Source organism: Macaca thibetana, chromosome 10 (genome assembly GCF_024542745.1).
Source record: "Macaca thibetana thibetana isolate TM-01 chromosome 10, ASM2454274v1, whole genome shotgun sequence".
NCBI lineage: Eukaryota > Metazoa > Chordata > Mammalia > Primates > Cercopithecidae > Macaca > Macaca thibetana.
The window spans coordinates 29703368-29719292 of NC_065587.1; the positions used below are offsets into that span (position 1 = coordinate 29703368).

Genomic DNA, 15925 nt, shown 5'->3' on the forward strand with positions numbered 1-15925 from the left:
AGGTAAGGGCTGGCTGAGCCTCTTTGAGGACATCGGCAAAGTGTGGCCCACAAGGACACCCATGTCCCCTCCATCCCTGGGAGTCCTTCCCCTTATGAGTCTAGACCAGTCCTGTTTTCTTGGAAGAGCCTCAGCCCTAGGTCTACTGTCCTAAGACCTTGAGACAGAAGTGAAATGGGGGCTCCGTGTTGAATTTGAGCTTTTTTTTGAGGGCAGTAGTGCCCGTGTGTCCCAAGTGTAACAAGACCACATCTCACTATTCTCCCTTTAGAGGAATTCTCTGTCCATTTTGGCTTTGTCTTGGGCACCCCAGGGCCTCCTCCAGGGTCCTGTGTGTGAGGTTTCCTGAGCACCCTGAGCGTGGCCTCCCCAGTCCTTCCTCACTACTGCATCAGGATGAGATTGTCCTGGAAGGACCCTGGGATCAAAAGGTCCTGAACTATCGTCTGTAACACACAGGGTTACTGTCAGTGAGACACTGGGGAAGACCTGTGTAAAGATGAGAATGAGATTCCAGGTGATGAAAGGAGAGGGGTCGCTCCCTGGACTCGGTGGTCATCCAGGTGGAGCTGGTGAGTGCACGCCCTGGGGGCAGCCCCTGTCCTGTACTGAGAAGCTCAGCTCAAGCATAGGAAATACAAGACTCATTTAGCCTGGAGGACTGGGGCTGAGTGAGTGATTCCAACTCCCTGAGCCTCAGTGTCCAATGGTTTAATATGGAAAAGACATTTGTCACAAAAATGCCTACAATAATAATTGTTGAAGTTATTTGTAATATGATCCTTTGTGGCAATTTAAGAACAAAGCCTCAGGACGTAGCTTAGGAATTTGATATGAGCCATCTTTTCCTGGTCCCAAAATAAAACCATAGAAAAGCACTTGTAAATCTTCTTTGCACAAGTTCCAGAACTTTCCCTGTCCCTCAGCGCACATCCTGAACCCATCATGTTCCAGGAGCTTCTCCCTGTTCAGGCCCACAGGGAGTGCTCCCTGACCTAGGGTTGAAGACTAGGGACCTGCCCTTCTCTGAGACCTCAGGCTTGTTGGTCCCTGCCTGCTTCTGCACCAGGTGAGGCTTCCAGAGCCTGTGACTTCCTTATGACCCAGAAATGTAGCAGAGTGCCTCCAGATACACACACACATTTTAATTTTCTGATATTTTGAAAATCACAAACCAGTATTGAATTACATCGAGTTATTACATAAAATATAATTAGTTTAGAATTTTATCTGGCTTCTTTTAAGATTTTATTGTATTTATGTTTCAACATTTTTGTGCTGAAACTAGAAGTCCCTGGCAGGCAGAAGTAAAAACAGAAGGCATGTACCTGGGAGATGTACAGAGGCAACTGGGCCTGGCCAGGTTGTTCTCAGGAGCTGGTCTGAGCCTGGATCCCAAGCCCCAGGGCTCAAAATAATTTTCACCTCTGGACCTCTCAGAATTTAAGCACACTTTCTTCTCTCCTTACCATTTTTCCCAAGCTGGGTTTTGGCCGAGAGCAGGAGGATATTGCTGTGTTAGGTTGACCCAGCTGAAAACCTCTGAGGCACTTTCACACATCCTCAGGTAACAGAGACCTTCCCCCACTCAGGGGCTGGGGACAGAAGTGGCAGTGGACTCACAGACACAGGCAGGACAGTGACACCTGGGGTTGGGCTGGGCTGGGGAATGGGGGTCTGTCTCTTCTCCCAGGACTTGGAGCAGGAGTTGAGCTGCCAGGCTGGAACTTGAGGACTGGTCTAGAGCCTGAGGGTTGAGGACCATTCATCCCCACAGGTCAAGGATGCTCCTGGGAGCTGCTGGTGTCAGTTCCCATCACAGCAGCCACATTGCTGGTGCTCTGGGGAGACGCATGGGTGACCCTCTGACCAGATGACCAGGCACTGAAGACCTCTGAGTCAGCACAGAGGGGCCACTGAACCTCAGACCCAGGACAGGGTGACATACGATGCAAAGTCTGAGGTCACAGCTTACAGGATGCCTGGTAAAGGAGGAAAAGGGACACCTGTGTGTCTCATAAGCCAAAGGTCACCCCACCTGACTCCCAGCAGTTGTCACCTGTATGAGTGAGGTCAAGGAGGAGGAGAGGCCATGGGGAGAGGCCCCAGATGTCCATAACTTGGGTGCGACTGAGGACTTGGTTTCAAACTCTAGTAGCTGTTACTCTAAATAGATGTTGATTTGGATGGAACTGTCCCCCTGCCACACTGGACTCAGACTTGATCAAGAAGTCAAAAGAGGGCAGAGGGAGAGGAACAGAATCAGAAGCAATAGGATGAGGGGCCAGGCCCAGGTTTGCGTGGTTCGCATGGGTGACAGTTACAGGGAGTCCAACCATTTGCTCCAGAGTTGGATAGAGTGAGCTCCCAATGTAGCTGGTTCATTTGTCACTGTGACCATCACTTGCCAGTAGCCTCCTAGTCTTAAGATTGATCAGGTGTCAATCTATTGTGCCTCCAAAATGTCAGGGACCAGCTGGACTTCTATGGGTGGCCCTTGAGTTCCCTTTAGTAGGTTTTAGAGTAAAGAAAATGGTGTGGAGACATCCTGTCGTGCCCATCAGCTCCTCCCCTTGTCTCCCAGCCCCTCCACAGGCCCTGAGTACTGACAGTCCCCTGAACACATTACCCAGGTGGGGGGAGAAGGCCAGGCTAGGGGTGCCCAGGTGCGCTATGAGGACACAGCAGCTGAGCCCAGCGAGCAGATGACACAGGGTTGTAACAGGGGCTGGCTTCCCAGGTATGATCACCCACAGAACCCTCAGGGACAGGACACAGAACCCAGCGCTGCTCCAGGGCCCACACCCACCGAGTCCCTCAGCTTCTCTCCTGCTTTTGTCTATTTCCTCCTCCAGAAAAGAGCAAACTGAGGCCTTTGTTGAGATGCCTCTATCCTTACAGTTGTGCACGGGGCTCCTGCCTGTGATACACCTGTCCAACTCACTCTGTCATCTTTAGGGAAGTCCTGGGAACTCCCCCGCCCTGGAGGAGATTCTCTGATGAGCAACAGTGTTGGGAGGCCAGTGCGGTAACAGGGTGGCCACCAGAACTGAAAGCTGTTCCCAGAACTGCGTCCTACTTTCCTGTCCCCTACTCAGAGTGTGGTCCCCCTTCCAGGCTGTCAAGCCCTGTCCTGGAAGGCCTGGGCACTCAGGCTGGGTCTCCCCCTGCTCCCAGCCCACCGGCCTCCAGTACACCATGGACCCTGGAGTCTGGTTTCTCACTGGACAGAGGGAGAGCTGGGCTGAGTGTCCTGAGCTCCCAATGCACCCCTGGAGGAACACCCCGTTAGAGGAATGAGGAGCCCCTTGCATCTGGTTGGGACAGCACACGGGGTCCCTGGTCCGGAGCTCAAGCTGTGGCAGCCCCTGGGGAGAACCTGAGTCTGCAGACTTGAAGGGCAATAAAATGATGAATTGGGGAAATGAGTAGGTGCCATTGAATGGGAATCATATCTCGTGCATTTAGTGCTGGCTGACGTGCTTGCTTGGGGTAGCTGTGTCAGATAAACCCTGATAAAGAGGGTGACAACCTAGACCTAGTGTCAGGCGGGGAGCCCAGGCCCAGCTCTGCCTCCTCCAGGCTGTGACACTTGTGTGACGTTGCCAGATAAACTATAGGATGCCTACTTAAATGAATTTCAAATAAACAACATTATATGGAGGGCACACATATTCATTCTGCATCAGTTTTACTGAATTCAATCAATGATAACTGTCCTACGTTGTTTTCATTTGATGAATTGGGGACCTATCTCAGGACACGTGCACCCCCTCTCAGTTCAGGATCCACTCCCTGGGAAGTAGCAAGAGAGCTGTTGTCAGGATTAAAGAAGGCCACAAGCTCAAGAACCGAAAAATACTGTCAGTCAACTCAAACATACAGAGCTGGAGAACAGAACAGTGAACGGGGGAAGGGTAGGAAACGGGCAGTGTAGGTCAGAAGACACCATGTAGCTGATACGCAAGCTGAGCAGGTCCAGAGATCTAATGAATCCCGTTCTTTGATGAGCATCAGTGCTTCCTCCAAGGACGTATAATGACTCTAGGCACTAAAATTGTACTGCATATGGGATTCAGACAAAATGAGATGTTAGCTGCTCTTGCCACAAAAATACCAAAACTGGGTAACTATGTGAGATGAGGATCATGTTCATTTGTGTCACTCTAGTAAACTCTTAACTATGTGTATCCCATAAAATCATTGTGTATACCTTCAACATATACAATAAAGCAATCAATTAAAAAATCGATCAGACAGCGGAAAGGCTGCAGTTGTAGTAAGGAAGATATAATGTGGATGCACAGGCAGGGATGGACCTCTGTGTTTCTACATAGACCCTCGCTGGGAGTGTCAGCACTGGTTCGTGCTGAGCCACGAGAGGCCACAAGGCTGAGACCCCTCCAGACAGAAGACCCAGCACCAAGCCGACTCTGCACTTTTAGGAGCTCAAGAAAAAATACATACAGCTTAAATGAGATGAAATGAATATAATCTAGGGTTTTTTTAATGGAGAAATGATCATGGAAGAAAAAAATTGTCTCAAAAGGAGCTAGGAACCACCTAGAAAGCTATTAATAAGCCCTTTATGGTGTGGAATGAAATTCACCAACAGAGTGACTCTCAGAAGAAGCAGGTGGAGTCAGATCAGCTGAGAACATGGGAGGAGGATGCGTGGGTCCATCTATAAACTGTAAGAAAGGAAACCACACGGCAGTGAAGGAGGGCATGTTTCTGGCTGTTTAGGAGGACGCTAGAGGAAGGGAGGGTGGATGGAAAGGTTCTGAGGCCCTGCTGGAGTTTGGCACAGATTGGATGGCTCAGTGGTGGGAAGTTTTTGAGAATAGTCGAAAATGTCAGTATGTGTCCAACTTGACACTAAAGGTATGGGCGGCTTATTGTATGTCTCCGTGAAGAGAATTTTACTTAAAAAGAATAGTCTGGGATGAAAAAAATACAGGAATTCACTGAGGATCAATGAGAGAAAGAGAAAGACACTGTTCTGGAAAATCATAGACATAGGGAAAGGAGGAGGATGGAGACACAGGTTCCCCATCAGAGGTGGGTCTCAGATGTCAGAGCTGCACCTGCTGCCTCAGACCATGAACTTCAGTGCAGAGAGACCCTATATCCTAAGCTGCAGGAAGCAAGATGTTCTGTTTCCTGGAAGTCCTTTTACTATGAAGCTGTGTGACTCTGAGGACAGAAGGAGAGGAGGAACCTCCATCCCCAGGAGGGGCCATAAATGCCCCTGGGCCCATGGGAACAGCAGCAGCAGCAGAAGCCACGGGCCAGGACTTAGCTCATCTCCAGGAACAGGAGGAAAAGGGAGCTTGTCTCACTTCCCTGTGGGCCTGGAGCCCTGTGGGAGCATCAGCCTGCTGTCCTAGGACTGGCGGTGGTCATCAGGTTAGTCCTCAGGCCAGAGACTACTGATGCTCAGGGAAGCTCTTTAACTGAGTGGTCTCCACTGGGCTGATGTGGCAGACCCAGTTGTGATGTCTGAGACTCACCCCCGATGGGGAACCTACCTCTCCTTCATCCATCCTCCTTTCCCTGTGTCCGTGATGGACAGTCCGTGTGGGCTGATTTTTCCCTCCAGGCAGGGAGCATTTAACAGCATCTGGAGACAGTTTTGTTGTCAGAACTGAGAGGAAGGTGTTACAGGAAACTACTGGGTAGAGGCAAGAGATGCTGCTACCCCCTACATAAACCCCTCCTACCATGAGCAGAACAGCTCCAACCACAGAATACCAACAGTGTGGGGGTCAGAAACCCTGCTTTAGACTATATCACCCCAAAGATTGTGAATATATTGGAAGATCAGCCATCAGATGTGGAAGAAGAAATTGGTATTTTGAAAAGAAAACTCAGGGTCCAGGTGTGGCTGGGCGCAATGGCTCACGCTTGTAATCCCAGCACTTTGGGAGGCCGAGGTGGAAGGATCACAAGGTCAGGAGATCGAGACCATCCTGGCTAACACAGTGAAACCCCGTCTCTACTAAAAATACAAAAAAAAAAAAAAAATAGCCGGGTGTGGTGGCGGGCGCCTGTAGTCCCAGCTACTCGGGAGGCTGAGGCAGGAGAATGGCATGAACCCAGGAGGCGGAGCTTGCAGTGAGCCGAGATCACGCCACTGCACTCCAGCCTGGGCGACAGAGCGAGACTCCGTTTCAAAAAAAAGAAAAAGAAAAAGAAAAAAGGAAAGAAAACTCAGAAAGTCTTGAGCAGACAAGTCCTGCTCAACCTGTCAGGAAAGGGCGACCCTCCATGGTGGGGCCAGGCTGAGAACAGACCCATGGCAGGGAGGCTCTGGGGAGTTCCGTGTGGTTTGATCATTGATCATCTGATTTCAGTCCCAGCACAGCCAGCGATCTTCATTCCCTTTTCTCGTACTCAGAATCTCCCAAGGAGCACACGGGGCTTAGGCTGGCGCTGTAACTGAGTGATTAAGAAATGAGGGTTGTTGTCTTCTGCCCTCATCAACTGTTTAGGTGTCCCCTGATCTGGGTAACAAACCACACCCTGGCAGTCTCACACAGGAGCTCAAGGATCCACAGACATCCAGCTCTCTTCACCTCCCTCCATCCTGAGTGTATTTCTGCTCAGAACAGCATCTCCCCCTGGTTTCCTGTTCCTCCAGGAAGATCAGCCCTCACCAGGGAACCTGGGGTCCGGAGGGCAGGAGACCAGCAGGGAGCATGTTTAGCTACAGCTGAGGGTCACGCCCAGCAGACCAGGTTAGAAGGTGATGGCTCATGGCCTCAAAGGGCAAGAAGAGGGATGCCAGCCTGGGGCTGGGGGCAGACAGGGAAAAGCAGGTATAGCTTTGGGTTCTTGACAGATGCAAGCCTGGGAGGAGATTCCATGGCTTCCTGTGGTTGGATTCTATAGGTCCTTTTTCTTTCTTTTTTTTTTTTTAATTGAGGCGGAGTCTGGCTCTGTTGCCCAGGTGGGATCTCAGCTCACTGCAACCTGCACCACCCAGGTTCAGGTGATTCTTGCGCCTCAGCCTCCTGAGTAGGTGGGACTGCAGGTGCGTGCCACCACGCCCATCTAATTTTTGTCTTTATTTTTGCATTTTTAGTAGAGATGGGGTTTTGCCATGTTGGCCACGCCAGTCTCGAACTCCTGACCTCAGGTGATCCGCTCACCTCAATCTCCCAAAGTGCTGGGATTACAGGAGTGAGCCACCACACCCAGCCGAATTTTGTAGGTTCTTAACTGCTGACCCAGGCACAGCTGGTGTCATCCTCCCTCTGACCATTTCATTGCTTATCCTGAAGGGCTCTGTGCCCTAAGCATAAAGTCGCTGCCCGTGGAGAGGTGACCAGGCTGAGGATGTGCTGTCAGGAGTGCCTCAGCCATGCTTCAAGCCACAGACTCCTGACAGGGCCTCAGATCCTTAGGTGTTGGCAGCAGATATGAGACAAGAGCAGGGTCTCCTGAGGTGATGCTGGACACAGACATGACCAGAGAATGAGGGACACACAGGGAGAATGGGGGAGGCTGAGTGTCCCCTCCTCCAGGGTCCAAGGACTGTGTCAAGACTGTCCCGTGTCTAGTCATCACGGTCAGCCTCCTCCTGGGAGAGGATGCAAAGGATCCGCAGGAAGCATTTATTACTAGCCTGGGAGCCAGTGAGGCAGTCACTCACAGGTCCCACACATCTACGGCTTCTGCCTGGTGCCTTCTGTTTGGGGCCATTTCGTTTTTCTCTGTCTCTGCGTTTCCTGCTAGAGATGATGTATTTAGACCTGAGCCCAGCACTGAAAATGGATGAGGCAGCCCAGCCTGGAAACAGGAACCTAAAAAGTATTGATAACAGAGATAGGAGAGGGCTGGGGCCCTGCTCATTTTGTCTGGAGCTTAACTCACTTGAGGTAAAAGTTTGTGGCTGGAAGAGAGGCTGGAAAATGAGGGAGAAAGTGCAAAAAGGAGAGAGTCACTGATTGTAGGAATCCCAAATTCTAAATACAACTGAGGACAAAGCCCTGGCTGCCCCTGCACTCTGTGTGTGGGGGAAGATGTACGGAGCCCAGCTTCCAACTCACTTGGTCAAATGAGGAAACTCTGGGGAAAACGCAAAGTCTCTACAGTCAGCACTGCTTGGGGAGGAGAGTGGCTGTGGGTGCTCAAGGAGGTGGAACTTCATTCCCCAGGCCTGGGTCCCAGAGGAGGACGGCCTGTGTGCTGTGCTGGACGGTGATGTTCGGCTTCTCCCCAGGTGGGAGCCAGCAGCTGCTGAGGAAGGGTGATGTGGAACAAAAGAGAGAGCCTGGGTCTGAGGCGTGTGGTGGTTTTAACAGATCTGGGTTTCTACTGAGACACCCCCGGCGCTGATGTGACAAAATCACACCGTTGTGTCCAGTGCTGTGTCTCCAAGGGCAGGAGATGGTGGTTTCTGTCCTGGGGGCTGAGCCCCTGCAGGAGACTGGACCAGCACAGAGAAATGCAAAGACCTGTGAACACAGGGGAAGGTCCACCCTGGCATGGCAGAGCTGGGAGAGAGGCATGCGGGGGCCTGTGCTTGGGTCATGTGCGAGGACAGTGAGGAAGAGGGCACCCAGGCAGGATGGGGACACCCATGACCCTCCTCCTGAGGACCCAAAGAGAAGGCAGAGCTGCCTCAAATCTTTCCATATGACAGTTCATTTTGTGTGTCAAATTAGGTAGGCCACAGAACCCAGTCATACACTCAAACAGAATTCTAGATGTGTCCGTGAGGGTATTTTTTAAGATACAGTTCACATTTAAAGCCTTAGACCTTGATTAGCCTTCATCAGTTTTTTGCTTTTTTTGTTGTTGTTGTTTTGTTTTGTTTTTGTTTTTTTGTTTTTGTTTTGAGACAGGGTCTTGCTCTGTTACTCAGGCTGGAGTGTAGGAGTGCAATCATGGCTCACTGCAGCCTCAACCTCCTAGGCTCAAACAATCCACCCACCTCCACCTCCTGAGTAGCTGGGACCACAGGTGTACAGCCCCACAAGTGGCTAATTATTTTATTTTATTTTTTGTAGAGACTGGGTTTTGCCATGTTGCCCAAGCTGGTCTCCAATTCCTGAGCTCAAGTGATCCACCCACCTCAGCCTTCCAAATTGCTGGGATTACGGGTGTGAGCCACCGCACCTGGCCAAGTTCATCATTTACAATGTGAGTCATGTCCTTTACCCAAACAGTTGACAGCCTTGATAGAAATAAGATGACAACTGAGCTGTTACCTCTGAGATGACAATAAGAAACACATCACCCAGGTGAGATGACAGAGACAATGCTTGGGTAAGAGCCCTAGCAGATCCATGTCACCCCAGGTCCATGTTATAGGTGACAGCACGGTTTTAGCTCAGCAATGCTCAGCCCCAGGCCAGCTGCACCCACACTCTGCCCATCAGCCCCAGAGCCGTGTGTCTTGCACGGGTCTGTGCCTCTTCCCTGACTGCAGCTGTGCTTGCTCCTTGGCTCACCCTTTCTGGTTCCTGTAACTTTCCACCAGCATCCTTCACCTCCCCTTCCTCAGATACAAGGAAGTCATGTGGACCCAGAACAGGATTCTTTCAGTACTTAAGTTTTACTTCGATTTTTTTTTTTTTAGACTTTTCAAACTAAGCTTGGCTTGACCCAAATCAGTCAGCTCAGGGACAGATTGAACGAGACCCTTCAGTGCAGGCTGCCTGCTGGGTGTGATTGAACGTCAGCATCCTATATACATTAGGGTAAAATTCTTCTCAGACTCTTGCAATTGTATGGTTGCATTCAATTAGAAGTTTTAAAACTACTTTGTGTTTATTTGATGAAATATTGGATGACAGTTTTTCACATGGATATTTACTTTTTGTAATAGTAGAAATACATGTTGTTAACATTCATAAAATAACCATCATAAGCTAGCACCTGCAGAGATTGTATTTGTGTTACGTTTCCCCATCTTCCTGTGCAATTCTGAGAGTCAGGATGGTACCAGATCGCACAGTAATAGCCTCATCCCCAGGCTGCAGCCCAGAGATGAGCAAAAGCTCTGCATTATCCGAGGCAATTTTGGATCCAGAGAAGTGGCTGGGGAGCCTGAAGCCCTGGTACATATTTGAGTCTGAGTAGTAGGTCAGGAGATAGCTGGAAGGGCTCGCTGGCTTCTGCTGATGAGAGTGTATTGCATAGATACCAGTATTGAGGCTTCTGTGCAGGGTGCAGGAGTCTGGCTGGTGCTCCCAGAGGTGCAGAGAGGGAGGGAGGCTGCGTGGGAAGAGGGAACAGTCTGGGAGACAGAACCTGGAAACACAGACACTCATGGGTTCTAAGTGTCTCTGCAGTGAGAGAGGAGCACAAGGAGAAGAGGAGCCCAGGCCATGGTGGACGTAGGCTTCTATGGCCCTACCCACGTGGACCTGGGTTGCCTCAGGCCTCTCTTATCCCTGGCCCGTTTGTCCCCCAAAGAAGGGGATGCTTATGCAAATGTGTTTCCTTGCAACGTCTCTCTCTCCTCCACGTATTCAGAGTCTGAGGCTGGGCACAACTGGATGCAGGATCAGCAAGGCTCCTGTTTATCTGAAGGGAAGGACCTGGGAGGAGGCAGATGGTAGAGCCACACAGACCACACACAGAGAGGACACAGCTGCTGAGTCCACATTAGTGACCACAGGGCCCACCTCCCTCTGCCCACATCCATCCAGATTTGCAGTTTCTATGGGATTTCTCCATCTGTGAACACACTTTCTGGGCCCTCAGCAGCTGCTCCCTGATTGCCCCTGTGGAGCGCATGAGTCTGGTCTTTGCCATTCATGTTTTCACTGTGAATCCATACATATTTATTACAACATTTGATTGCAAGCACTGAGTTCAGCTAATATAGTTCACATAAATGGGATCTGTGTTTTTGAGAGATTTATAATTTCAAAGTAAAGGTTCACCAGGAATCTCATCCCCTTGAGTGTGAGCAGGACCTACGACTTACTTCTAATAAATAGAATATGATGACAATGATGGAATATATGTAATTATATCACAAAAGATTGTAGCAGCTTCTTGCAAGGAAACTTCCCCTTACTGGCTTGGAGGAAGCACGTGAACACGCTGGGGAGGGCCATGTAATAGGAACTGAGAGTGACCTCCCACCAGCAATCACCGTAAACCAAGGCCCTGGCTCTAGCAGGCCCCAAGGAACTGAGTTCTGCCAGTAACCAAGGGGCTTGGATGCAGACGTTTCTCAGTCAAGCTTTAGCTGAGCCTGCAGCTCCAGTTGGCATCCTGACCGCAGCCTTGTGAGGCTGGAGCAAGAGACTCAACTAAACCATACCCAGACTCCTGACCTGCAGGAACTGTGAAGTGATGAATTTGGGTTGTTTTAAGCTGCTCGTTACACAGTAATAGATAACTAATATGCTGACTATAATCTAGTATTGACTTATTGGTGCTTAATCTTAAGAATTTTTATTTATCCTGAATGATTTCTAACCAATAAACTATGTAATTTGCCAATTTAAAAACTCACTAGAAATCAGTAACAGTAAATATAAAAGTACCATAAGAGGAATGAATTTAGAAACTCTCATTATTTAAGGCATTTAGAAAAACAAAAATTTAACATGTATATAAATAGAATATTATATTGAATCTTCACACACTTATCACCAAGATTAAATAAGTATAAATAATTTGACAAATCTCCTTTACTGTAATCTTTATTTTTATTTTTGGCTCTTTATTCAGAAGGCCCTTGGGGTTGGGCCAAAGACCCCAGCCGGTATCACATTATGCTGTCACCATCTGACCAGTCCTAGGTCTCCAAGCAAACACAGAAACTCCTAACAGGTAGGAGAGTCCTTGGGGGCTTAGAGAAGGCATCTCAGGAGCCATGGGCAAGGGCCAGGCCTACTTTTTGGAGACGTGAAGTTCTTCATCCCACTGTGGTCTGCAATGTGCCTAGACTATGGCTTGCAAAGTTGGGTGTGTGCTTGCGGGACAATTTCCTCACCAGAGACTCAGGGGAGTGCCACAGCTCCCGGCGTTCTAGTGGACCTGTGAGGACAGGGCGAGAGTGGGCCTTGTTGCAGTTTACATTAAGTGATGGCTGACATAACAGCATCAGACCCCTCAATTCTTAGGGAAAAGGTGACAGAGAAATGGATCCTTCAGCTGCTGTTGTTCACAGGCTATTACAGTGAATGATTGACAACTCAGGGAAGCAGAGGGCGGGTTTGTGTCTCAGTTTTCCGTGTGTCTGGAGCACTGTGTGAGTGTTCATGCTTTTGCCCAAAGTTGAACAATAATAATCAGTCTCATCCTCAGGCTGAGCCCGCAGATGGTCAAGGAGGCTCTGTTGCCTGAATGAGAGCTTGAGAACAGAGCCAGAATCCTGAAGGCTGATCGGTGCTACCGTACATGAGGAGTTTGGAGGCAGCACCAAGAAACTTGCAACCAGTCAGCACCATTGTATCCAGTGTTGTTGCTGTTCCCAGTGCAGGCGATGGTGACCATCTGACTCAGAGACCCTAACACCAAGGCTTCCTGGGTCAGCCCAGGTAGTGCCCAGGACCCGGAGTAAAGAAGAGAAGGACACAGGGAGGGTGATTCTGGAGTTCCAGCCAAGAGCATAGCCTGGGCACCTGGGGAAGGGCAGAGCTCCTGCGTCCTCCTTGGGCCATGTTCCTAGAATCTGAAGGGTCAGGCACCTCTGTAGGGAGTGAGAAGGGAGAGGAGGAGAGGGGTCCAAGCCATGGCAGGGCACTACTGGGCTCTACCTTCTGAGATTCTTCGCGTAGACAGAACACCTCTAGTTGCTTTGGTTGCTGCCCATACCCTAGGGGAGGGAAGTGGCCTTCGTGTAAATCTATTCTTCCCCTGACTGTCTCAGCCCAAGCCTGTGCCCTAAGTCTGTCATTTTAGGGTGTTTATTTGAAAAATGAAAGATGGGAAGTGCCTGGCCTGGCACTCCCAGGGGCTCGAGGGAACATCGGGCAGTAGGACCCACACTGGGAGCCCGATGGCTGGTTCCCGCTGAGAGCACACCCATCAGACCTCTGAAGGAGCTGCTGCATGGCACCCCTTGCTGTCCCAGGCAGTGACTGGCTGTGGCTCTGGTTTACTCCATCTTCACTCCAGGATGTGGGCCGGCAAACCAAATTCTCCTGAGAACCCTGATGACGTCATGTCGGAGAGACAGGAGAACTTGGAAAAGCACCAGCCTGTCTCCCGCCTCCTGCTCAGAAATGAGCCATGTCCTGTCTCTTTATCTCATTGGCCAAAGCTAGTCACATGGCCAAGCCTGAGGACAGCAGGGTGAGAAGGCATGACATGCATTTCCAACAAAGAGGGGTGTTGCCCATTATTTATAAGTTAGAGTCTTACTTGATTCCCATTTTGAAGGTGAGGAAACAGAGGTAAAGTTATGCTAAGTAAATTGTCCAAGTCAGCACCGTCCAGTAAGATCCTCTGCCATGATGGGAATGTCCGGTGTCTGCACTCTGGCATGGGAACCACGGGGCACGTGAGTTAATGATGCAATTAAAACACAGCCGGTGGGACTGAGAAATATAATTTTTAATCTCATTCAGGTAATTTAAATTTAGACATCCACATGTATTTAGTGGGGGTGTACTGGACACTGTAGGTTCGAGGGTAAAAAAGTAGAGGTGGGACCAAATTTGATCCAGCCCTATGGGAAAAGGAAGGACATCATTGTCCACTCAGCTCTGTGACTGCTCTTGTTTGTCGTCTCATATATTCTAAAATCTAAACTCTGAGGATACAAGAACCTGTGTTAGATTATTATTCATCTTTGTATCCTGTGCTTGAGAGGTACTCTCTAGAAGAATAAATAAAGATAGGTCTATATATTTTCATGAACTTTCTCTAAAAATTTAAAGTATGTATGGCACATCTGGTTTGCCAAAAGTTATACTCCACAGTGGGTGAGAGAAGATTCCATTTGAATAGGTAATGGGTTTTCTGACCCCATTTTGCGCAGAACATGATCCATCCACGGAGACCGTAATTTGAGTTCTAGGCACCTGTTTTCCTACCAGATGGGAAAGCAGAGGCAGAGAGCTAATGCCTGCAGCCTCATGTCCAGCTGACTGGCATGAATGGGATTCCCTGCCAAAGCCTTCTTAATAGATGCAGCTTTTGCACGTTCTCCTGTTCTCAAACTAGTGTGACCCTCCCTGGGCATATAGGGAAATAGTGATTCATTATTGTTTGTCATGACAGGGAGCAGGTTGCTACTGGCGTCTGACTTGTGGACACAAAAGATGTTTCTAAATGAACTGTAATGCAGAGAGCTTCCCTCATCACAAGGGATGATCCAGCCCACAGTGTCAATAGCGCCGATGTTTAGAAACACAGTTTTGAACTACGTGTGTTCCATGAAGTGATCACAAAGGGATTAGAGGATTACCCTTCAAGACTTGGGAGAATATATTTGTGTTTTGGAAAGAAAATACAGGAACTATGAACAGAAAATTTTAACTCCAAAGTTCAAGCAGGAGACAGGAAAATGCAGCCCTCGCTGGTGGGGACAGGCTGAGGGCAGATCAAGATAGGGACATTCAGGGGAGATTTTGTCTCACTTCCCCATGAGGCTGGAGCACTGTGTGATAACCGCTGCTGTCATAAGACTGACAGTAATAGTCAGCCTCGTCCTCAGACTTCAGTCCAGAGATGGTGAGGGAGGCAGAGTTGGAGGAGCTGTCGATGGAGCCAGAGAACCGATCAGGGACCCCAGAGGGTCTTTGGTCATCATTGTAGATCACAGTGGTGGGGGCGCTGCCCGGGCGCTGCTGGTACCAGTACACATAGCTGTTGTCAATGCTGCCACTGCTGTGGGTGCAGGAGATGGTGACCGTCTGCCCCGGAGACCCCGACACAGAATGGGGCTGAGTGAACACAACCTCAGCCCAAGACCCTGCAAGAGGAAGCAAAACAGAGATCAGTGAGGACAGGTCAGGCTGGTTCCCAGGGAGAAGGCAGAGGTCATCATCCCAGGTGATATCCAGGAGCCCTCCCTGAATTCCCTGCGGGCAGCCACCTGTGCAGTGAGCGAGGCGGGTGAGGAGGAGTGGAGCCCAGGCCATGGTGGAGACGCTCCAGGCTCTGCTTCCTGAGCCACAGCCAGGAATGAGCCACCAGCCCTTCTTATCTTTCACTATAATGCTCAGGGTGGGAAATCCCCATGCAAATCTTCCCCATTTTAGAGGTGGTGCAAGCCCCACCTTCGACCTCAGTACGATCTTCAGCTGAGGAAAAGAAAGACTGTAGGAAGGAGGGGACCCAGAGAGGGCACAGAAACACCTGCCAGATGCAGGGGGAAAGGGGCTCACATCTGCGGAGCTGGGGAGCTTGAGCAGGTGAGCAGGTGCTTAGGTCACAGCGCCATCTGGTGGATTCAGGAGACACGTGGACCCTGGGCTGGGGCTAGTGCTCAGGACTCATGCCCCTCCCTGCTGCTCCCCTCACAATTCCAGCCTTTTCAGATTGGTTTCTTTCACTTAGCAATATGCATATAGTCTTCCTCCATGTCTTCTTGTGGCCTTATAACACCTTTTTCTTGCAGAATGACATTTCATTGTATGCATTATCAGGGCTTGTGTATCCCATTCACCTATTTAAGGATTCACTCTTTTCATGTTTTGGCAATTGTGTTCCAAGCAGCTATCAACATTTCTGTGCAGGTTCTTGTGTGATGCAAGCATCTCATGCAGGTAAATATCTAGGAATGTTGTTTCTGAATTGCATGTTAAGAATTTGTTTAACTTTGTCAGAAACTGCTAACCTGTTTTCAAAAGTGGCCATAGCATTTTTCACTTCTCACAGCAATGCATGGATTCCTGTTACTTCACATCCTGTAAAGCATCTGCTGTTGTCAGTATATTGAATTTTAAGCTTTCTAATAGGAGCCTATTGTTGTCTTGGTATTTTAATTTGCAGTACCCCAGAT

At 49.5% G+C, this 15925-nt stretch overlaps 1 gene segment (V, D, J or C); it reads right to left on the reverse strand.

Moving 5' to 3' along the window:
- Window positions 1-14147: 14147 nt before the first annotated feature.
- LOC126929774 (immunoglobulin lambda variable 6-57-like) lies at window positions 14148-15123 on the reverse strand. The segment is given in 2 exon segments: window positions 14148-14893; window positions 15017-15123. Coding segments are annotated over 2 exon segments (402 nt in total).
- Between the last annotated feature and the right edge of the window lie 802 nt (window positions 15124-15925).